This window comes from Neofelis nebulosa, chromosome 2, assembly GCF_028018385.1.
Source record: "Neofelis nebulosa isolate mNeoNeb1 chromosome 2, mNeoNeb1.pri, whole genome shotgun sequence".
Classification (NCBI taxonomy): domain Eukaryota; kingdom Metazoa; phylum Chordata; class Mammalia; order Carnivora; family Felidae; genus Neofelis; species Neofelis nebulosa.
In genome coordinates, this window is record NC_080783.1 from 121,927,927 (window position 1) to 121,952,936 (window position 25,010).

The 25,010-nt window shown below is 45.3% G+C and overlaps 1 protein-coding gene across 1 annotated transcript in view; it reads right to left on the reverse strand.

Annotated features, from left to right (window-relative positions):
• Nucleotides 1-334: 334 nt before the first annotated feature.
• Nucleotides 335-25,010, reverse strand: part of CD101 (CD101 molecule) — a 39,434-nt gene continuing 14,758 nt past the window's right edge. Inside the window, exons 4-9 of the mRNA XM_058716074.1 lie at nucleotides 22,889-23,275; nucleotides 19,185-19,568; nucleotides 18,101-18,505; nucleotides 15,605-16,015; nucleotides 12,140-12,535; nucleotides 335-3,807 (exon numbers count right to left, since the gene is read on the reverse strand). Coding sequence (XP_058572057.1) covers nucleotides 3,578-3,807; nucleotides 12,140-12,535; nucleotides 15,605-16,015; nucleotides 18,101-18,505; nucleotides 19,185-19,568; nucleotides 22,889-23,275 — 2,213 coding nt within the window. The 3' untranslated portion in view covers nucleotides 335-3,577. The remainder of the gene's footprint in view (nucleotides 3,808-12,139; nucleotides 12,536-15,604; nucleotides 16,016-18,100; nucleotides 18,506-19,184; nucleotides 19,569-22,888; nucleotides 23,276-25,010) is intronic.

Consider the following 25,010-nt stretch of genomic DNA (forward strand, 5'->3'; position numbering starts at 1 on the left):
AGATTACTTAAAAATAAAGTCTTTAGGGGTGCCTGGGTGGCTCAGTTGGTTAAGCGTCAGACTTCAGCTCAGGTCATGATCTCACAGTTTGTGGGTTCGAGCACCACATCAGGCTCTGTGCTGACAGCTAGAGCCTGGAGCCTGCTTCGGGTTCTGTGTCCCTCTCTGTCTCTCCCCCACGATGCTTGCTCTCTCTCTCTCTCTCTCTCTCTCTCTCTCTCTGTCTAAAATAAACATACATACATACATACATACATACATAAAATCTTTAAAAACACAAAAGATAAGGTAAATGGAAAGCCAATTAAGTGAAAGGATACTACTCTCTCATCTCTACACTTATCAATAGAAAATTAATATTTATTAACCAGAAGAAGAATCTCATAACATGTCATTGTCTTTAACAAATATACATTAGCTACCTCTTTGAGCTTGCTGTAAGACTTGAAACTTTCTGACAGTTTGGTTCAGTCCACAAACCTCATAAAGCTGTTTTTATCCCTGTTACACAAATTAGAGGACAGTGGAGGTGGTGTCCTGAGGCTAGCGGTGTCATTTTGTCCTGGTACTGCCCCAGCCCTCACCCAACCCCTACCCATCATCTATGCTGCTCCTTTTTCAATTCTCCTGAAGGGAGCTGCCCCTTCCCTGCTAAATAACATTCAATGGCTCACCACTGTCCACCAAATAAAGGCCAAGTTCTTGTGCACGTTCAAGATCTTGTTTCCTATACATCTCAATAGACTATAAAGAACAAAAACAGCCTATTCATGCCTTTGTCACCTCCTTGTCGTCTCACCCCACACAGAGTAGGAATACCTCCGGAGTGACGCATTTTCCATCTCCAGTAGGAGTATGGCAGAGGATTCGAACTTCACAACTGTTTGGACTGGACACTGATCCAGAGGGCTTAGGATTATTCTTCAGTTAATCAGGTATATTACAGATACAGATACAACAGGTCAAATAAAATTTCCCAGGAGCACAGGGCATGGCGGAGACAGAACACTAGCCACTAAAAAAGAGCAGGGTTGGAAAACTTTTCTTGTAAAGCGTCAGATAGTAAACATTCTAGGCATTGCGGGTCATATAGCCCCCCTGGCAGTGACTCACCACTGCCGTTTTATTGTGACAGCGGCCGGAGGTAATATGTAGGCAAACGGGAGTGGCTGTATTCACACAAATCGTATTTTAAAAAACAGGTGGTGGGCAGCATTTGGCCTGTGGGCCATAGGTGGCCAACTCCTGAGACAGAGGGTTGTTCTGTTACCAAAGAGGGTTTGAAACACAAGATGCTGACGGGAAAACCAGGTGCTGACATAGAACGGAAAAGTTGAAATCAATGAACAAAAGTACAATTCTGTACTAAGTTTTAGACAGGAAAATGGAACAAGTACATAATTGGAAAAAGAAGAGGTTTCATGTAAAATGTCTCCGGAGTTAGGTGAAAAATTTTATTCAGTTCAAGAAAAGAGAAAAGATGACTTTGGGGCTTGGTTGCCTGAAAATTCCCCATGGGCCAAATGGAGCCGTGTGGCTTCTCTGGACATCTAACGTGCTGTATGAAAGCAGAGCATCCAGAAGATGCAAGGTGATGACCCCAGGGGATGGGGCGGGTCACCATTAGATCCCTCACCCCCATCTCTGCCAGACACTAGGAGGTGCTCACTGGGAAATAATCGTTCCCGTGCTCTGTGCCGGGCGGTGCGGTTGGACATTTGAGTGTCTGCTCTGTGCAATGTCTGAGCCGGATTCAAACGTGAAAAAGTGCTGAGCTCCAAGCTTCTGAAAGGCGGGGCCCAGCTGAGGACAGAGGAAGAGAGATAAGGGGAAAGAGTAGCCCAGGCAGGGGACAGTACTAGAGTCTGCTGGGATTATCTGACGGGGCTCAATTCTGTTCTCTCTCTTCAAAATACCAATTAAACTCCAGGTTTCTGCCGGGGGCGGGGGGTGGGCAGGGGGCATCACACTTTCTAAGGAGTCATAACCTTAGCTTTGTTTTCTGAAAAATATGCCACCCTACCTGAGAGACAAGAGACAGATGTGTTGACACATTTAAGGAAATACTTGTAGTATTTCAAATGAGCCGATAAAGGGAGAGAAACGTAAGGAACCCATAGGCTACAGTGGGAGTTCTCAGAGCCCCGGTAATCCCCTGGCAAGGGAACTAATTATGTTTGCAGAAGACGTGTGTGCTTGATAAAATAATTAAAAATAAATTGCTCTCCTTGGACATGCAAATCGCCAAGTGTTAAAGCAACCCCATTGGTCACATAGATAAGAAATAGATGCGTTTTCTCAAGTCTGTTAGGTGGCACTGATTGATTTCCAATTCTGGCTCCGATAGGGCCTGAGCAGCTTTTGAAACAAAGATGAGGAGACCTCAGGCCCAGTGGAAACAGTTATCATATCCTGGGGCCAGTTGTTAAAAGCTGTAAGCCATGACACTCCCCAACCCCAGCCCTCCTGACCTTTCCTGGCTGAGAACTGGGGACCCTGAGGAACCAGACTTGACCCAGTGATCCCCCTGGGCTCCCAGCCCCTGCTGGAGAAGGAGGGGACAGGGGCCCTGTTACTCCTCCTCCCCCAAAGAACTACCACAACACTCTGTGCTACTACCCAGTGCTGTCAGGTCAAAGAAAATAAGGCATTGGCTAAAAGCCAGGATCCAGATGGATCTTTTGGTGTGGGGAGGAAGGGGAGATATGAGGCCTTGGGGTTGACTGTCGTTAAAAAAAAAAAAAAAGTTTTTCCTAATGACCTAATAGTCTTATAGAGAAAAGAAGAAAAGGAGATGAGAGGTGAGGTGAGGAGAAAAGAAAAGAAAGACAGAAAGAAAGAAAGAAAGAAAGAAAGAAAGAAAGAAAGAAAGAAAACAGAGAAAGCGAGGAAGGAAAGGAGGGAGGAAGAAAGAGGAAGCAGAAACTCAGACTACAAAATGCTTTATAATTTCTTCAAAGAACCCATCAATATTAATTAGGTACCGTCTACGCAGAGATTGTCCTTGAGTAGCATTTATAGATGGGATGGGGGCAAGACAGGATTTCTGCATTGAAGGAAGTCACATCCACATTGGGAAGTAGATCTGATGTCAATGAAGGGCATATTCCCAATTCCTTTTTGCCTTGCTGACATCAGGCCCCTTCCCACACCTCTTATCTGGGGCAAAAGATTACCTAGAGCCAGTGTGACTGGACCACTCGGAATGCTTTCCTGGGAATCAGCGACATAAGGGAGGAGAAAGCAGAGGGCAGCCTCACCCTGGGCTTCGCCATAGGATTGCAACTAATACCCAAGAGGCTGTGTGAGGGAGGTTCTCTCCTTACAGAAGGGGACCCTGAACCTCCGTGAGGTGCGGCAAATGAAACACAGGGTAAATCATCTAGCTCCTGGGAGAAGGCAAGGGGCAGATGACTTAACACACAAAGAAACCACATACACATTCCCTCTGATTCCTAGGTAACTTGCCCAAGGCCACACACACCAAGAAGGACACAATCAGGATTCATTCACACCAATGCTCAGTCCAATTCCAGAGCCCACACTTTTCCATAGGGCTGCAGACGGCTCTCGGGATTCAATGGTCTTCCTCTTCTCTCCAGGTGGTTACCCAGTCTCCAGCCCATTTCAAATCCACCCAGAGAGTCTTTTCTTTCAGCGCGTTTAGCTTCAGTGCCCGCAACCTCCTGGCTTTGTGGTACAAGCAGACGAGGGAAATGAGCAGAAGGATAAACAGAATGCAGGGGCAGGTGAATAGGAAATAGAGTAAAGGTGTTGATGAGCAGATCCTGGAGGGAAATGTGGGCTCTGCAATGAAAAGAACAATAAAGAAGATAATTAGTCTCCAGCTTACCTGCACTAATCAATGATAAACACTTGGGGGATTTATTGTTACAGGGAAATATATGTAAAAATAGTGGGGCCAAGTAGTGGTGGGCCCTTTAAATCGTATGTGGGCAGAGGAGTCCAGAATAGGGCTCTTCCAGCCTAGCTGCCCTCACCCAGCTTGTCCCAACCACTGGGACGGGAGGGGGGGGGGGGTTCCAATGACCTACTTAAAACCAACAGCCGCGAAGAAAAATAAAACAAAAAAAGAAAACCTCTCCTTTAATCTTCTTTCCTCAGAAAAGATATCTATAATTCAACCCTCGTTCTCAGCTCTGTTGCTGGTCCTGAATTTTTAACTGAGTTATTCCCACGGCTGCTGCTTAAGTGTGCGTACTCACATGGACATGCACGTGGCACACACACATGCATGTGTGCACACTCACACAGTGCGCTGTTTTTACACAACAGCAACTACAGTGAGAAGCTCGGTCCGGACTCTCCTGTTGGGATCCCCCCACCCAGGCACCCTCCGTTTGGCTCCCCTCCTGTGTTGCCCTTACTGTTGCCTCCATCACGCACACTCTCTGCATCCTAATCCTCTGGGTCCTCCTGACCCAGCTCAGACAATACTTCCTCTCCTGGGTCCTCTACCTGCCTCGGGCACAGTCCTCTCCAATGCTCCTCTCACATACCCCCTGGTGTAGACCACTTTTGTTCCTCCTTATCCATCCCCTCCATTCCACCACAGTTGAGTACAACTGATAGCCACTGATAGAGTCATTGGTTTCTGTGTCCCCTGCTATGCCTGGCACTTGCCTGACAACGTTGGCTGATCTGAATCGAACCAGACTGACTGCAACCACCTGGGCAAAGGCTACTATATAAAGGCAAGCTAAAGCACACGATCTTCCAGCAACTGCAGTCCGTGGCGGGGGCGGGGGGGGGGGGGGCCCTGTCAGCGCACAGACACGCCAGGCATGCACAAGCAGTCCCAAAGTGGCTCCTGGCCACACGGCCAGAGAGGCAAAGGGACAGGGCTGCAAACACCACAGGTTCCAGGACGCAGTGCCTAACAGCCTCCATGCACAAAGGCACATGCTTAGAGAGACACCAACCACTAAATGTAGTCTTCCGACGACATTTGTTTATGACAGGATATTTGAACTTGGGGCTTTTTGGAAAACTCTGATGCTAATAGTAGCTGTGCTTTTATTGGAAAATTGTAATGACATAAGCAAGTTCTTCTTCAGAGGTTAAGTTATAGGATTCATGGGATTATAGACTCTTAGAGATGTAAACGGCTTTGGAGGTCATTTCCACCAACCTCTACCGCAAGAATCCCATTTTTGGCATTGTTGATGCATTTGCACCTTGAAGAACGTCTCTTTGTTGGAAGTCAAGAAAGAGCCTTAAACATTTGTCCGGCTCCTGCCTTGTGAACTCCTGAAGGACAGGGCCCATGTCTTATGCATCTTTTTATCTTGTACAGCACTTTGTCCATAGGTCATCAATGGAAACCGATGGATGAATCAATTGCGTGAGTGCATTGCACACACAGAAACCCAGGGGTGGCTGTCGTCCTGTTACACAGAGTAAAGACCATCACTGAACATGAGGCTAGCTCTGAACAGGATTTGACGAGCTAAAGGAGTTTGCAGCTGGATTTTCCCTGGTCTCATGTATATTCTTCGCCCTCAAGTTGGTTTTGGTTTTTGAAAGGGTGGGCAATGATAAAGCTAGACTTTTAATTCATTATCACTCTCTCTCTCTATATCCTACCTGACCCCTCTCTCCAAGGCCCTGCTTGACTACAATAAATCTCCCCAGGTCTTATCTTAATATATCTGAAGGCATGTGGGTAGGAAGGAGGTAGAAATGGCAGTGCTGAAAGAGACCGGAGCTGTAGAAAACAGCGGAGAAGAGCACGGGCCTTGACACTTCACGCTACTCGTATGCACAATAGCGACTGAGTACCTCTTCCACCTCGAAGGGAGCCAGGTTCACATTCTGGCTCTTCCACATACTGTTATTGACGTTGGACCAGTTACTTGCCCTCAATAACGCTTAGTTTCCTCATCGATCAAATGGAGATAATAATTTCTAGAGTCGTGATAAGATAATGAAGTATTTAACAGAGCGCTCAGCACATCTGTTGAGTCAGCAAGGAATAACTATCAGTACACTGGTAGGAAAATCACAGGCAATGCTCTCCCAAGAGACCGGGTAGAAAACGGGGCTCGACCAGCTGGTTCCCCACACAGGCACCACAAGCTTGGCCACGTTCTTCCGCAGGCCCAGTCTCTCCCTCAAGTCTCTGGTCCCTCCATCTCCGTGGCTGGGTGACGTTCCACTGAGAGTCGAATGATTACGTAGGAGACTCTGACTTCCCTTCCCTATCATGGGAGGCAGAGAATTGGGAAATGAGAGTCCACCTCTGTGTCACCGTTGCTAGGACGGTGGTGCGATACTGAAGAGATTTGCACCAGCACCCAGAAGGTGAGAAGAAATCCGGTACTTGGCTTTTTTTCTTTTTCCCCTGAGACTCTAACCTTCAGCGTGAAGGGACTGCCAGAGGGCTTGGGTATCTTAATGGGGAGGAGACTGCTCTGTGTGGAGCAATCTGCCATCAAAGGATAGCACAGGCGCTCTTCACAGTGCCGAGTTGGCCAACAGCTAGCAACTGTCAGCTCCAATGCTTCTAAATTACCTCTCCTGGGAGGGCAGGGTTTGCTCTGGATCCCACAATCACCAGTCCCCACCATCTGCCTCTCACCCATATCTGGATTAGAATTAGCGACATCCCAAACCATTAAGGTTTGGCATTTTGAGTCAATCCGAGTAAGTGCCCGATGCTCGAAGTACAAGGTCTGCAAGACAGAGCCAAAAGTGTAATGAGAACACTTCATCACGAGGCTTGGTTGATAACTTGCTCCCACCCACAGCCAAATACACCACGAGGAGCATTCCTTTTCCATATTACCTCAGAAGTACTGACTTCAGCAGAGGACAGATACCGGAGAGCGAGGGGGCTACCAATTCTGCCCCCACCCCAACCCAAATTCAGCAACGGACCATGCCAAGTGTGGCCACGGGAGAGAGTTGGCTCCCGCCAAGAAATGAAAGTAGGGTTCGGGAACCCAATACAAGCGCATCCCAGAATGAATGGTGCCTGACAGTATCCTGTTTCATCCCAACTGAAGACTCGCTTGCTCATTCTTTCATGAAGCATTTATTGAGTACTACGTGCCAGACTTTGTGGGAGGCACCGGGGTAGCATAGAAAAATGTTATGATCTCTCCAGAAACTTCAATGTGGTAGGGGCACATATCTCCTTTGAAGGGTCACTTTCTAAGTATATCCTTACCCACCTAGAAGCTGGGGAAGTGTAACAAATACATATGACGACAAGTAATCCAGTCCCCAGAAAGCCTTATAATCTTGTCTATTAATTAATTACAGAGAATTCTCTAGAATAAGACATTTATGTCTGGGGTCTGAGGGTGAGGTAGGAAGACTAAGGTATCTCTAGCCCCTGCCTTGGCTTAGTCATAGGTAAGGAAGTCAGATGGAGAAGCAAATGCCAGGTCCATTCCATTCCCCCAGGGAGATGTGTCTTAACTTTTCTGTCTCCACTTGAGCCACGGCGCTCCACAGATTTATTAGGTAGTCCTAAACTAACCCACCCTGAAATTGCCACAGGGAGGTGGCAGAAAACCATCTGAGAAGTGGAGAGTTGGTAGCATGTTAGTCCCTGAGAAGGTAGCGGATAAGTTGGGAGGTGAAGGATTAGTAGGTGTTGACCAAAGGTGGCATGGAGGGGCACTGCAGCCAGCAGGTGGTATAGCGTCATCATCTTCCTCTCCGCGGCCTCTTTCCCCTCTAGAATTTTTTAAAGTGCTCAAGTCCCTACCAGCTCCAAACCAAAACAGAACAAAGTAAAACTTCACTGACACCTCTTGCCACTTATCTTCTCTCTTACCTTTACATCAAAGCTCTTGAAAGTGTAATCTATATTTGATGTGTCCACTCTTTCACTGTGGTCTGCCTTTTCTCATTACTTCTCTGCAATTGCCCTGCAGTGTGAAATCCCATGGACACTTGCCCGTTCTTATCTTAATTGACCTCTTTACGATAGTTGAGTTTGTTGGCTTTCCCTTCCCTTTTGCTGTGCTCTCTGCTTTTGGTTTCTAGGATACCACCAAACCCTGGTTCTCCTCCTACCTCTTGGCTACTCCTTTCGTTCCCCTTCAGTCTCCTCTTCTGTACTTCCCTGATCAATAGTATCTCAGGGATGCATCGTTGGACACCATTATTGGCTATGAGTTGATGCCTACTAATCTACAGCTCTGGCAAAGATCTCTCTTGGAAATCCCCATGTCTATTGGGTAGAACTCTCTGGATAACTCACACATACTCCACACATCAATTCCAGCTCAACTTATTCAAAATTGAACTAATTTCTCCATCAGACCTTATATTACCTCATTTAGTGAATGTCCCCACTAACCACCCATGCTAGAAACTTCTTATTCATCCTTGATTCTCCCCTTCTGCCCATTCACCCTCCACATGCACCTAATCAGTCTCTAAATCCTGAAGATGCTGCTGCCTAACACTGACTGCCTGCTTTTCTCTCATCCCTCATTAAAGCACTGCCTTAATTTGGACCTTCATCTTATCTCACCTCGGTTCCTACTATCAATTTCAAATAGTGCTCTCTGCTCTGTGTCTGCCTCCCTTCCAACTCATCTTTAACAGGGCTCCCAGTGGGAGCTTCCTAAAATGCAAATCTCATGATGTCACTCCCCTGATTGAACTTCGCTGACACTCCATAAGGTTCATGACTCAGTTCACCTTCCTTAGCTACATATGTGGGATGAGTTTGAGATCCATACCCTCCCATCTCACTAGCTGCCTCTCTTACCCTTGCGCCACAGTTTTTTTTTTTTAATAATTTTTTAATGTTTATTTATTTTTGAGAGAGAGATGAGTGGAGAGAGAGAGTGTCAGAGCATGAGTTGGGGAGGGGCAGAGAAGGAGACACAGCATCTGAAACAGGCTCCAGGCTCTGAGCTGTCAGCACAGAGCCTGATGAAAGGCTCGAGCCCATGAACCAGGAGATCACGACCCGAGCCAAAGTCGGACACTTAAACTAACTGAGCCGCCCAGGTGCCCCTGCCCTTGCACCACAGTTTTTATGATCATCTTGCCTAGCCTTTCCTTTCCCTAAAATATGTCCTCTTCCTTTTCATAGGCCCCATACTCTGGGGAGTTTCCCAGATCTCCTCCCCACCCAGCCCTTCACCCCAGCCCTGCCTCTGCTCCTTGTGCAGCACCCTAAAACTATTTCTTTGATGACACCTACCATTTTGGACTTTACTTCCCCAACAGAATCTGAACTCTTTGGGGGATGCCTGGGTGGCTCAGTTGGTTAAACATCCGACTCCTGGTTTCAGCTCAGGTCATGATCTCACGGTTCGGGAGTTTGAGCCCCACATCAGGGTCTGTGCTGACAGCACGGAGCCTGCTTGGGATTCTCTGTCTCCTCCTTCTCTGCCTCCTTCCCCCACTCTCTCTCTCTCAAAAAAAATAAACATTAAAAAAAAAAGGGAAAAGAATCTGAGCTCTTTGGGAACAGACTCTGTAATACATGTTTTTGTGATCTCAGAAGCTCACATGGTTATTTATTGAACAACTTAAAATATTTTGTCATGGGGCGCCTGGGTGGCTCAGTAGGTTAAGCATCAGACTTCAGCTCTGGTCATGATCTCGCAGTTCGTGGGTTCAAGCCCCTTGTTGGCCTCTATGCTGACAGCCTAGAGCCTGCTTCGGATTCTGTGTCCCCTTCTCTGTCTGCCCCTCTCCCACCGTCTCTCTCTCTCCCTCTCTCTCAAAAACAAATAAACATTAAAAATAATAAAAGGAGTAAGAGGTATATATTAAAAATATTTTGCATATATATAGATATAGATAGATATAGATAGATATAGTATATATGTGTGTGTGTATATGTGTGTGTATAGCATGTTTGGAGGCATAAGAGGAAAGAGAGTTAACATTTCTTGAGCACTTACAATATCCATGGACTATGCTAGCTACTTTACACACATTTGTATTACGATCCTCATTTTATGAGTAAGCTGAGGCTCACAGTGGTTAAGGAACCAGGGTATGATTTCACAGCTCATAGGTGGCAGGGGGCTGTGATCCAAGCCTAGGCTTGTCTGATTCCAAACCCTGGGATTTCGCATCCCACACCCCCCCCCCCCCACTGCCTCCCCAACTACCAGGAAAGAACAGCCAGGTAGAGGAAGCAAAATGCTGTAAGCAAGGATTTACTTGGGAACCCCCACTGTGTCTATAACAAAAACCCTCAGCTTATCATGGCACAGGTTTTCAAGCTTCTTCAACTGTAAAGAATACAAAGACCTCCCAACTTTTAATGTTTTCTTTCCAGAGTTTATCTTCTAAAAACCTTACACCTGACTTGTAAGGATTCTACAAAGATTAACTATATATATATATATATATATATATATATATATATATATTGCTGTGTAGGATCCCATGTCTCTCAGAGGAGATGTGCTTTTTCATCACAGAATATATATTTATTACAGTTATTATCTATTTATTCTGCCACAAAAAGTGCTGATTCTACAGAGCCTAGGGATTCCAGGGAGAAAACATGTATGGAATGTGCTCAGGTTGTGGGACTTCCCGTAATTGTTGGAATAGAAGGAAAATATCTTCTGGACACTGGGGAGAAAACTTCTGCTGAAGAACACTTGGGGGAGGAGGATGCTGGAGCCCTAGGGAGCAAGTCAGAGAACTCTGACTTCTGCTCTAGAAGCCTGGCTGGGGCGGGGACACAACTGTCCCTATTTTGGAGAAGTTGCCACCTATTCCCAGCACCGCTTTTTCTCCCCAGAGAGTGTCACCAAAGCTAGCTGGTGTTTCAGGAATGTTACCTAGAATTGATCCTTTTTACTCTTGCTGGTGTGGGGCACCAAGGTCACAGCTATGCATCTCCGGTGTCCCCTTCCCACTATTAAGTTCAGCGCACCTCTCGCCTTTTCCCTAAACCCCACCAGGAAGGAGCCGCTCAGGGGCATCTGGGTGGCTCAGTCGGTTAAGCATCCAACTTTGGCTCAGGTCATGATCATGTGGGTTTGTGAGTTCAAGTCCCTCATCCGGCTCTGTGCTGACAGCTCAGAGCCTGGAGCCTGTGTCAGATTCTGTGTGTCCCTCTCTCTCTGCCCCTCTCCCACTCTCTCCCTCTCCCTCCCTCCCTCCCTCCCTCTCTCTCTCTCTCTCTCTCTCAAAAATAAATAAACATTAAAACAATTTACATAAAAAGGGAAAGAAAGAAAGAAAGAAAGAAAGAAAGAAAGAAAGAAAGAAGCAAGCAGCTCAGAGATGAGCTGGCCATATTAGCCAACACACTGATCACCAGGGAAGATTTACTGGTCTGGCTGGAGAAATTTTTGCTTTCATTAACAAATGCTTAATGAATGCCTACTACATGCTTGGCACTGTACTGGCTGGAAGGTTGCCCTCTTCTCCTTCACAGCCTCTTGCTCCACACCCCTCCTCAAGCTGTGCACTAGCTGAGTAGGTTGGCCTTCCCACGTGGACAGTGGTCACTCTTGGGCCAAGGTCTTTAAGTAGCTGCCTTCCTCGCTGGACCCCATAAGCAAGCTCCACAGGGCATACTTCCTTCTCTGATGCCTTTCAAGCTGAAGTCAGGTGAGGCCCACCCACCACATGACTATCGTTCTCAAAGCCCTGCTGATTTGTTGACCTATCGAGAGAGAAGAACATGGCACTTACTCATTAAGAAAAGTTTCGCTTTGGTTTGGAGGTGGGGAGCATGTAGAGGCAGTTGACTGCAGTGAGACCAAATGAAACATCCCATCACCAGGCCCCTATCCCTCATTCCAACTCCCTCTGCAGATCCGAGCATTCTGAGACTGGAGAACCAGCCAAGGGGTAAAGATGTCCGCTTCGAACGTAATTTTGTTATTGAAAGGGATACGATGTGGATGGCTTTTTTGATTCGGGAGGAGAAGGGGCGGGGGAAGCAGGTCAGATGCCCCTGACATTTCCGTGTCTGTGCCCGAAAACTTGCGTAGACCTCATCTGTCCAAATGAGAACTAGCAATCACTATTGACAGAAACTGCAAAGTCACTTTCTTTAGGGAATCTGTAAACTGCGTTCAGCAAAACGTAACTGGGAGGGAAACACAAGACGGGGCGGGGGACAAAGATTCTCCTGACCAGGGGCCGGGGCAGATTAACCCCTAGTTACCTGAAGGCAGCACCGTGAGCACCACAGGCTGGGACTCATCTGATGCTCGGTTGACCCACGTGCCAGGGGTACCATGTGGCTCCCACTCTGTCACCTTGCACCAGTACAAACCAGCATCCTCCATTCTGACCCGATGAAGCTTCAGGACAAAGTCTGTAGGGGATGAGCGGTAACAGTACAGATGCCCCCCGAGCCCCTCGTCACCATACTCCAGCAAGCCATCATGCCGAAGGTGTACCAGCATTTGCCTTCCTGAATGCTCCCCGTTGCGCAACCACATCACAGAGTACAGAGAAGCCGAGCTGCCAGAACTCTCCAGGCTGCAGCGGATGGCCACCTCCGTGTGCTCGGTAGCATTTTCTGTCCAGTACACTTTGGAGACGCGTACCTTGCTTCCTAGGAAATAAAATGGCAATAAGTTAGAGAAGAATCCAGATTTTTAGATTGGGTACCCCCTCTGAAAGATCTAGTTCTCACTGAGGAGATGCCATCTTAAACTCTTTAGATAACCAGGTCTCTCATCTTTAACGTTTTCCCTTGACCCCTGTCCTTCTTCAACATGTGCTAGAACATTCTGTGCGATGAAGCAAACAAGCCGTTTCCCTTCAGCCCTACCTCTTGTCTGCTGAAGGCCTGCCTCTGAAGCCACCCAGCTTCAGTGGGTGCTCTGCTCTGCTGTTTTACCTCTCCCTGGCCAACTCTTTCTTCTTCTGCCCAGATGGACCATCCAAAACTTCTGGCTCTTCCCTCAGGTCATTAATGCACCACTGCCCCTCACTCTTGGCAAATTACCTTCCTCCCATATACCCAGATATCATCTCAGTCCAAGATGCAGGGAAAGAGGAGGCTATCTGAGAGACTCAACATTTTTATATAAGTGTTAGAATACCACTCAAGGAAAGACGATTTAAATTACTGGATTAGACTAAGTCTTAAACAGATTTTGACATTTACTTCTTAAAAATTTTCTCCTGGGGTGCCTGGGTGACTCAGTTGGTTAAGCATCTGGCTCTTAATTTTGGTTCAGGTCATATCTCATGGTTCGTGAGTTCGAGCCCCATGTCAGTCTCCGTGCTCATGGAGCCTGCTTGGGATTCTTTCTCTCTCCCTCTCCGTCTCTCTCTGTCTCTGTCTCTCTCTCTCTCTCTCTCTCTGCCCCTCCCCTGCCTCACAAAATAAATAAATAAACTTAAGAAAAATTTTCCCCTCCTAACCTGCTGGTGAGAACTTCAAATGAAGACAAGAGCAGTTACTAACAAAGTAAACTATAGTATACGCTAAATTTTCAATTCTACTACAAACACATTTATTGATCAATCTTAAAAAAAAATTTTTTTGAATGTTTATTTATTTTTGAGAGACACAGAGGGACAGAGCATGAGTGGGGCAGAGAGAGAGGGAGACACAGAATCTGAAGCAGGCTCCAGGCTCCGAGCTGTCAGCACAGAGCCCGACTCGGGGGTCCAACTCATGGACCATGAGATCATGACCTGAAACAAAGTTGGAAACTCAACCAACTGAGTCGCCCAGGCGTCCCATATCTTCCTCTAAAAGGACAACTTTGTCTGATCCTGGATTTTTGTTGTTGTCGCCATATTTACTCTCTCCCTCCATTCATGGCAAAGTATGTGAAATATTAGTTTATCTGATTCTGTCTCTGCTTCCTCATCTCAAATTCCTCCTACTTTAATGCAAACACCTCCTAATTCTATCCCATGCTCTGGCCAAGATCATTAGTATGGGCCTGATTTCCCAGCTCAAGACACTCTAGTTTTGTTGTCCGCTCTGTGGGTTTTATCACCGAAGTCCATTTTCTTCTTGAAATTCTCTCTTCTTTTGATTTCAGAGAACGTGTCTCTCCTGCGGTTCTGAGCACTCCTTCTCAGTATCTCTCCCTGGGGCCTCTTAACTCACTCCCTGCCCTGGGGTACACAGCTGGCCACCCCCAGCCAGCCACACCTAACCCACAGATATGTTTTGTTTGACTCCCACAGTCTTTTTTAAAAATTTGGATTAGCTGTGTATAGTCTCCACCAAGCGATATCACCAAAAAAGATTTTAGGCGTTTCTTGATGTACTAAAAGATTGGGCAACACTGAGCCCACATTTCCGGATGGGAAGGGTTTGCTAGCTTGAGCCAAGGAGCGGCTGCCTCCTTAAAGGCTGTGCAAACACTGTCAAGATTTGGCTTAGGCAACTGGGAGGAAGGGCTGCCAGCCACACAGATGGAGAATGCAGAAGTTTGCACGGGTCTTGTGGGATGGCAAGAATGATAATGAGGTTTGGGACGTGCTGCGTGTGAGGGTCTCAGGGGCATCCAAGCAGAAATGTACAACAGGCAGTTGGGAAGAAAGAGCCGGAGCTCAAGAGATCAGAGCGAAGTGTAAAGACTTTGTGCTATTTCATCGAAGGTGGTAGTTGAAACCAACACAGTATTTGAGAAGTTCTGGAGAGAGCAGAGAATAATGAGACAAAGGGGCCCAGGATCTGTCCCTGAGGAGCACCCACATTTACCAGGGAGAAGAAGGGCCTGAAGAACACAGAGAAGGGGAACCAGAGCAGCAAGAAAAGAGAGCCTTATGCTCCACTACTGTTTGGCTCCACTGCCCCCCCTACAGACTGTAAGCTCCTTAAGGCAAGAGCTATGCCTTATTTCTCTTTGTATCTCTAACTGTCTAATACATAGTAACGTTTATTATAATCTTATTTGTGGGTGTACCATTGAAAATGCAATTTTAAGCACCAAACCAGACTAACTTCTTTGCGTTGTGCTGTTGGATCTCAGCCAGTTCCCGAACCCTAGCCATGACATCTGTCTCATTTTAATCAACACTGGAGGTGACCAAACCGATACCAAGAGATCTAACCAACCCTGCCCACACTTCAACTGCAGCGCTCTTAGACCAGCGCATGTGGATGGAACTTCTATTACAGTTTTAAAGCTCTCCTGAGGAAGAGGAGACTCCCTCAGTAAGCATTCCGACAGTTAACTACTCTTATTTGCCGTATGTTTAGGCAGCCAAATGTTGAAAAGCAATTTCTCCACACATCCCTATAGAGTTGTACAGTTTCTGTTCACAGTGGGAGAAATATGCTTCGTATTACTCTCTCTTTGCCAAATTACAGTAGAGCCCCACTGGAATGACACAGCTTGTTATTACAGAGATCTAGAGATACGATACCCTGGGTAGCTGCATAGAGCAGACTGCCAGGCTGATAGGCAAACCAATCAAAGGGATCTTGTTCCCATCCAGACTCCTCAAAACCTCAGATTGACTCACCTTACGTGACTGCCACATCCTCTGCTGGGCCACCAGGTCCTGCATTCATTGTGTAGGTGGCCACTATCCCTATGGCCCTGGGTCACCTTTCTACCTTCAACATAATCACTCCATTGAGGAACTGCCCAAGAGAAGAAGGCCATCCTATAGAAAGCCGTTGTGAGAATACACTCATGAGGTTTACCTGTGGGCCTGAGTTTCAATTCTGTCAGACCTGACTTCTTTTCTCCAAGCTTGTGCCAAGTGCCGTTTCTGGACAAGAACCATTCTTCCACAGCACAGTGGTATCTGCCCTGATCGCTGTCTTCCACATTCAGAATCTGTAGCTGAAACAAGTCCTGGGAAACTTTCTTGGGGTGGAATTTTTGTTTTCTCAGTAGGGAGTGAAATTCATCCCCATATTTTACAACATTGGTTTGGTCCATTTCCAGGATCCTCAGCCAGGTTGCATTCATGGAAATGGGAGAGAAGTACCAAATAACGGCTAACTGGAGGTCTCCAGTGGACTGGGACAAGATGCTACATTCTATGTTGGTGTTGGAGTTGATGAAGATCTCTTGGACTTGACTGGTTGAGTTCACTCTTAGCTTGCTCTCTAAATGAAAAGAATGGTGACAGTTACTTTGTTTTGTTTGTTACTTTGTTTTGTTTGTTACTTTGCTAGAAAATAGAATTTTAAGGCAGAAGGGACATTAGAGGCCAACTGGGACAATGTCTCCTCCATCCACTGGATGGGGGAATTTCCTCCCCAGCAGCCCCACTCACTGCCCATTGAGCCTCTGAACAGTTCCCCAACTGACAAACCAGTCCATTCCATCTTTGGACATCTCTGCCACTAGAGAATTCTTTCTGATATCAAGTTGAATCTTACCACTCCATACCTTCCAGCCACTGGTCCTGGTTCTACCCTTACCTGGATGAGTGGGATGGGAATATGGGGTGGGAGGAAGTGTCATACAGGAAACTAATCTCTTCCACATGATAATGCCTCATTATTGAAGCTTAGACATCTTCTCTTCTGCAGCATTTCATAAATCAAAGTGAGAGAAAGTGCCCCTATTAATGCTTTGTCTGTGTGCTCACTCTCCAGAGTACCCCCCGATTCACAGTTTGCCAAACGCCCTTGTTGGTATCTGCCCTTGAACTCAGGTAAACAAAAGCAAGTTGTACGTGGGGCTATTAACATTATATGTTTCTTTGCAGCCAGTCAACTGTAAGAATCTCATACAGATACATAGTCAACTACCCTTTTATTCCAGCAGCTTTTCTGCTCCGTCGGGAAGATGAATGCTAAAACCTGCCTTCCAAACCTTATTCTAACCTCTTGCTGACATCACTGATTCTGCTTTTGTAACTGCTTCTTGAAGTTGCCAGTAGATCCCTTTATTCTTCCTTCAACAAACATTTATTAAGCACACACTGTGTTCTCTGTCAGACTATTCCCCGCTCTGTGGCTACCTCCCTTCCGTGGGTTCACAGTCTAGAGGGAGACACTAGTACAGTCACAGAGGCTTAGGATTACAAGACTGTGTCACCCAAGAGTGACAGAGGTATGCAGAAGTCAGAGCACAGGGCACGACTACCTAACTCAAATATGGGAGTGTGGGGAGGCTTTCTGGAGAAGAGACCTCTAACCTAAGTCTTAAGGGTTAATAGGAATTAGTCTGATGGAGAAGAGGCTAAAGCGTTCCACACAAAACACATGACTTGAACAAAGACTGAAAGAGGGAGAGAACATAGAGTATTTGAGGGCCTGCAACTAGCTCAGTGTGGCTGGAGCTCAAATTCAAGATGGAAAGTAGAAGATGAGTCAATCGACAAGGAGATCATTACTAGTACAAAAGATGTCACTCAGCAGCAGAGAGAATGACCACTACCATGTCTGAGCATCCACTCCACGCATCGGCACTGTACTAGGCACATTATCTATGTGTCACCACCTTTAACGTGCGCATCTTTAAAGAGCAACTTATGGATGAAGTACCTAGACTTGGATGGATTGTGTGACTTGTCCACAGCTATGCTGCTGTCTGGTGCCTGTCAGATTGAAATGACTTCAAAGGCTCTTGAACACTCTGCCTTAAAAGAATGCAAGCCATAAAAGAAGATGCATGACCCAGCAGAACTTTGCCCAGGTTGTGTCATACTTTTTACCTCTGTTCTTTTACCAGCTGACAAGGTAAATTATATTTGACTATAATCATATCCTCTCTCTTATACATTCACGTGGTAAAACAAGAGGGTAAATGTATTCTAATGGAATTTACGTTATCCATACCACTAATGGAGACATTCCAAACATTTAATGACTCATGAGGCATGGGCAGTGACCAATCCAAAAGAACGCCTCCCCCAGCTCTAGGAGCTGGTCCTAGAGGCCCCCTGTTGTGCCACATGGTACCTTGCAGGTGCTGGGAACTTATGGGAAGGGGGGAAGGGGCATGGAGCCACAGTTATTATTAGTCAGTGTGGAAGTCTGTCAATGTTTTAACAATCAGTATGGCCATCCCATGCACGTTAACTCAATGTCAACCTGGATATTGGTTCTCTGTGGTGCTAACTTATACAGTAAGAACATGGGGAGAAGGTATTTTATGTTTTAATTCTACAAACTTACCCAACATGGGAGAAATGTGTTGGTTTGTTTTTAAAGCATGGATTAATTTCAGGTGGTGTTTACCTGGCAAAGTGATGGCTATCATCAGCGAGTGAGAGACGGCAGAAGCCCTCGGGGGGCCGCTCGTGTCTGGGGAATTTCTGGCATAAACTTCTACTTGACACCGATAAACTCCTGCTTCTTCCTCCGTGGCATCGTGGATTAGGAGTTGAGAGTAAAATGAGGACTGCAAAAGCTTTGTCTTCTTTTGGAACTGAGATAGGAAATCCCCCCACTCAATAGTGCCGTTCCAGGCGATTCGCACAAGCAGATAAAAGACCCGAGATCTTGCTGGCTGGAACTGCCACGTCACAGTGAGTGGCACCCTGAGGTGGGAGAAGTCAGCCTCCACTATGCAGGACAGGCCAAAGGTGTTGGTTAATGTCACTTGGGGTTGACGGCTCATCAGCTTAACCTGTAAACTCGACTCTGTGGGCAGAAATAGATGGGAAACAGGATTTCTAATATGCTTATCAAATAAAAGCCTTCCTATTCACCTATTCACACAGAGCCATGCATTTGTACATCGGGAGAATCAAATATTTGGAGGTAAAAGTTGACTCATAGTACAGCCTGTCCTCAGATTTCCAAAGCTGACCCTCTTCTGAGAGTGTTCTCAGTGGTGACAACAAACAGGCAGTGTCTCTCCAGCCCGCTGCTTAGACAGCTGCTACGGAGTGGGTGGAGCACTCCCCAGCCCAGTGGCTGGCCTCCTTCCCTTATTTCCACTCACAGGCTCAGTGTCACTGTTGGGAACATGCTAGAAGACTCTGCAACACAGGGCCACAGCTGTCAAAAGCCCGAATGTATGAGGCTCAGCTCCACTGGCCATGTGTCCTCTGTAAGTCTACTCCAGGTCATAGGCTTTTGTTTTTAGCTGTGAATAATAGCCTGCAAGGGGCACCCTACAGATGATCTTCGTAAAGATGAGGAAACTTTAGAGAGTAGTTGACGGACATGGCAGCCAGAAACGATGCTCCGTGTCCTGGGGTGTACGTGCCCTAACTGGGGGGTTCAGGGTGACACACAATCAGACTCTACTGCGTCGCACTGCAGAGGAAGGTACCGACGACCCGCAAGTTCAGAAAAGGATTTCTTGGACACTTACCCAGAGATCTGATGGTGACCGACAACTTCTGAGTCCAGCTCTGACCTCTGGCCTGGTTCTGGGCGCTCTCAGACACTCGGCACTCATATATACCGCTGTCCGTAATGGTGGTGGAGGCGATCTCCAGCTGGAAAGTGGCCCAGTCCGTTTTCTCCAGCCTTGTGTTGCCGTGGTTATTGAGTTCCTTGTAGGGGGCGCCTAGCTGCACCGTGCCATCCTGCCCCATGCCAGCCACGAACTCTGGCTGCGTGTGGCCCTGTGGGAGGCGCCACCATTCCACAGACAGGGGACTCTCGGTTCCATCGGCCTTGCAGAGAAGGGTTAATACCTCTCCTTCCCACACTGCTTGCTGCTTGCTCTTGGTAGATAAGGCCACATTTCTTGCTGTGGATTACAGATTTGAGAGGAAAAAAAGGGTTTCAAGTAAATGAAAACGTTTAGAAAACACAGTGACATCTCTTTAATTAGGATTTGACTCGTTTTGTGACCAATCAGATCAGGCCGTGTAGTCCTGGACCACCCTCAGAAAAGAGATTGGCTAAACACTTAAATAGTGGGCACAAGACAATAGAAAGAATATCAGGAGAACTTATTTACACTTAAACAATTTATAATTTGCCCTCGTTTTTAGTGATTTGTTAAATCAGCCCTTCATTAAGAACATCTAGTTGGGAAAACATCTGGTAATATTTTCTTAGATTAATTAGGGTGGGTATATGAGCCTGAAAGTAACAAAGCTGTGTTTATTTAAATTTCTAGTTTTTTGGAATTTTGTGTTTCACAGTTCAAAATGACATTCCTCTCCCTACTTATCTTTTCCTAGTTAGTATGTGTTTTGAACAGGGAACGAGTGTTGATAATTAGATTTCTGTTCAAATTACTGCTATTAGGGGTGCCTGGCTCACTCGGTCCATGGAGCATGTGACTCTTGACCTCCGGGTCATGAGTTCAAGCCCCACACTGGTTGCGGAGTTTATTGAAAAAAAAAAACAAAAAACAAGAACAACAGAATAAACAGAATACTACCATTAAAAGCAATTACTTGGGAGAAAATACACATACATAGATTTCTCTTTTTCAAATCATATATTCATATAGCTAGAGATATATTAATGGTTTGATTGAGGGAAGATCCTTCTTACAGCTGAACTACAATGTTAAACTGCAAATATACGTCTGGCTCCCAGAAATTCAAGACACGTGGAAATGCAAACATTCGGACGCGTCCTGGGCAAGGTTTTGTCCTGGGTGCTGTGTGGGCAAGGCAAAGACATCGTGGTAGCTCATACATCCCAGGCTTAAGGCCGAAGTCCTGGGAGTCAGAGTTATCCTGGGAAACACACTGTCCTCCCTGAGCCTCGATTTTCTTTCCTGCAAATACAAAGGTAATAATCGCACCCACCTTATGGCATTGTTGGGAGGACTAAAAGTGGTACATGCTTAAGGGCTTAGCCTGCCGGCAAGGGGAAGCTAATAGCTTTGGCTGTAATGATAGGTGCTTAGTGAAAGTGGGGTGGTTCAAAGACAAAAGAGAAACAAACAAAATAGAATTGGGATGAGAAATTTAAATAGGATCTAAGTGAATTTGCAAATTGTTCTTCCCTGCTGAGGAAGGAGTTTAGTCTTCTCCTGCTTTATATATATATATATATATATATATATATATACATATATGTATATGTACATATATATGTATGTATACGTATGTGTATATGTATGTATATGTATGTTACAAAGGCAGAATGAAGGTTGATATCCACAAATAAATTTAATATATGTATTTAATATTTTAATATAATTAATAATACTATTGATTCTTATTTCAATAATATTTTATATATATTATATATTATATCACATATATGCAAGCCTGCTTCCAAATTTTGGGTGTTAGAGGCAGGATTATACTTAGAGTCATTTTCAAGTTAAAAATAGACTCCTAACTGAAGCTTAGAACGTAAAGAGGAAATTATTACTCATAATCTCACTACTCTAATATAACCATTATGATTAGCTTCAACTAACATCAATTTTTTAAAGAAAAGATGAGGTGTCCTTAACTCATTACAGTCATTACTGCCTCTTGGTAAGAAGTAATAAACTTGGGGCACCTGGGTGGCGCAGTCGGTTAAGCGTCCGACTTCAGCCAGGTCACGATCTCGCAGTCCGTGAGTTTGAGCCCCGTGTCAGGCTCTGGGCTGATGGCTCAGAGCCTGGAGCCTGTTTCCGATTCTGTGTCTCCCTCTCTCTCTGCCCCTCCCCCGTTCATGCTCTGTCTCTCTCTGTCCCAAAAATAAATAAAAAACGTTGAAAAAAAATTTTTAAAAAAAGAAGTAATAAACTTATCAAGTGTGTGTAAGTTACAGATTCACAGTGGTAGCGAGTACCCCCTTCTGTTTAAAATATTCATAGAATGATAAGACTCTGCTCATACTTTGGTTTGATTTTCAAAACTGTGAATGCTCAACAGGATCCTTAATAAATTTGCTAACAATTTTTTTCTGTTTCTGCACACTGGGCCCAGTTTGGATTCCAGCCTGTACAAAGAACTATTTTTTGCTTTGGAAGACCACCCTACTGATGGGCTTAGGATCTGGGCACCCTTTGGCACAAATTCCCACATGTGGAATTTAAGAAAGCTTTACCGATATGTTTCAGCAGCGACTGAGATGCGTGAAACAGAGACCTAGACCTGTGTAAGTATGTAAGCCCGCCCACCTAGTTTTTCCTGAATCCTAGAAAGTTTGACCAAATGTTTAGCATGAAAACTAACACCAACATGCTTCCTGGCTTGCCACTCTAGGCCAAAGCTTGTGATCTTCATTGCTAGCAAATGGGGTGACGGAGAAAAGCATGAAAGGGAAATGTGTCCATCTTTGGAGATGCCTCCAAGGAACCAGTGAGACAAGGGTATCTTTATTTTTTGTTGGGTTGTGTTTTGTGCTCTTGGGCAATTAGTCTTTCCAGACTTAGAATATAATACCCAGCCCGGAGCATCCTAATGTTAGTTGTAGATTTGTCTGTTTTCTCTTCACACAAAAAGCACTGACTGCTCAACCATGTTTCAGGTCACCCAACCTTCATGAACCAAACAAGGCCTAAGTGGCCTTCCACTTTCATGCGTACAGATACTCAAAGTGGTTTGGACAGGCACGTCACATTACAGCAAAATGCAGGGGACGACATCTGCCTGCTATCATTTACCTCTTCATTTCTTAGTCTGAGTCATGCTTTGATGTAGCATTAAGATGCACTATCATCCTGTGTATCAGGTTAAGATAACAGAGGATTGACCAAAGGTACCTGAAAGGTGTTTGGGGGGGGGGGGGGTTGAGGAGCATAATGTACGTGTGCATTCCCCAGGAAGGAGGCCAAGTGTCATTTTTCCCTCTTCACACACTCACATCACACAGACAACGATAGAAGACAGAGGGTTTCATTGATACAGGTGTTCCCTGCTTAAAGAAAAACCCAAGGTGCAAAAATTAGGACTAACAGCAGACAGAATCAAAGAATCGAAGACCTAAGACAGCAAGAAGAGGCTTCAGGACAATCTAATTGTGTGTCTTTCACGCCACCTCAAAGTGATCCGACTGACACCTGCCTCTGCAGGAGAAGTCCGCTGTGTCCGTGAAGTCATACTGTACTCACAAAGGAGGGAAGCTGAGAACAGCCCCGTCACGTGTGGCCCTGACTTCACATACCTGCTGGCATCCTCAGATGCACGCGGCTGTCCGGTGACTGCTTTCTCTGAAGCACATCCCAGGAGTCCATCTGATTTCTTACCACCTCTTCCACGGCACATGTGTAGGCCCCTTCATCCTCGGGGCCCATAGAAAAGATCTTGAGAGAGAAAACCTTGGGGTTTAACTTTGAAACCTGGAGCTGTCCTTGACTTGCTCTCTCTCTGTAGTCTCTCTTGAGGTCCAGAACACCACTAGCATTGATGCGGGCCACCTCGTTACCATTGAAGAGCCAGATGCCCTGAAGCTGTGGGTCCTGGCCACTGCCTACGACCAGGCAAACCAGTTCTAAGGGTTTCCCTGCTGTAAACGTGCTCTGGGTGGTAATGTTGACTTGAAAATCTCTCACTAGGAAACAAAAGCAAAGCAGATATTTAGAGAAGTCACAGCATCTGTCCTTTCAGTACCGCAGGGAGATAATACCTCCTGTAAGGATCCACAAGGATTGAATTTCATGTGGGAGTTTAGCTCCAAAGAGCAGGTCAGCCAAAGAAATGCCTAGAAGCAAAGATGCCCTTGACTATTCCTTAAATCATTCAGAAAGAACAGCATACATAGCTTTCTGAATGCAATCCTATTAAGCAAAACGTATGCATAGAAATATAAAGTATACAGTAATGTATCTTTTTTTAATAAAAAATATATAACATCTTATGGTATGTTGAATTGCTATAAATTGGGATTTTTTTTGGCTGAGAATATCCAGTGGAATTTTCTTAAGTTAAAGCACATGTGATGTATGACTAGTCTGCAGTTAACATAATCCCTAACCATGAAAAACTGAAAGTTTTTCCTAAGACTGGGAAAAGGCAAAGATGCCCACTCTCACCACTTCTATCCAACATAGTACTGGAAGCCTTACCCAGAGAAATTAGTCAGGGTAAAAAAAATAAAGTAAAAATGAAGTAAAATCATCCATTTGCAGATGACGTGGTCTTATATATAGAAACCCCAAAAGACTCCACCAAAAAACTATTAAAATGAATAGTTTCAGTAAAGTTGCAGGATACAAAATGAACATACAAAAAAAATCAGTTGCATTTCTATACACTAACAACAAAGTACGGCGAAACAACAAAGTACAGATCACGAGTAACTTGTTCTGTGAGTGTTCCGCATGACGAGCAAACATTTCTAATAAATTTTAACTTGATAAACGAGCGATGTCTTGCAATATGAGTAGTACGTGACATCAAACGTCACATGATCACAACTGAGCCAATGGTTCTTCTCTTTCTCTCTCTTTTGCTGTGGGATTGTGGGTGATCGTCTCCCATGCTCAGATGCTCAGTCTCACACCGTGGTGTTTGGCAGAAGTCAGTGATTTTTCAGAACGTTGGAAGGTGCCCACAACTGGCACCAGTGTATTTTTGTCACTTCAAAGTGCCTATGGATAGTCCTTTGATTTCCAGACAAGAGTAAGCTTAGAAATGCTTTGCTCATTCTATGAATTCTATATGTCAGCCTGTCTGCACATATAGACCCTTTCCTCTGCTGCCTTATTGCCAATTACATTAAATACAGTATATGACAAGAGTTTATTGATACTATACCGTAATCAACATCTGTTCGTGATAGTGAAAGTCACCCTTCACAATAACCCTCTTCTCTCTTGTTTCCCTCACACCAGCCATGAAGATTTTCAAAGGTAAGTACAGGTTAACTTGTTTATTTTTCTTTATATTTTTGTATTTTCTTTATTATTTTATATTATATTACAGTATTGTAATCATTTTTATGTGAACATTTTTGGGTTGTGGAACAAATCATCTGAGTTTCCATTATTTCTTATGAGGAAATCCACTTTGATATACAAGTGCTTTGGATTACCAGCATGTTTCTGGAATGATTTATGCTCTCAAACCAAGGTTTTACTGTACTGGAAAAAGACATTAAGAAAACAATTTCTGCAGATGGACAACAGGCACGTGAAAAGATGTTCAGCATCACGCATCATCAGGGAAGTGCAAATCAAAACCACAATGAGATATTAGTTCATCCCTGTTAGAATGGCTATTTTCAAAAGGACAGGAAATAACATGTGCTGGAGAAGATGCGGTGACAAGGGAACGCTTTTACACTG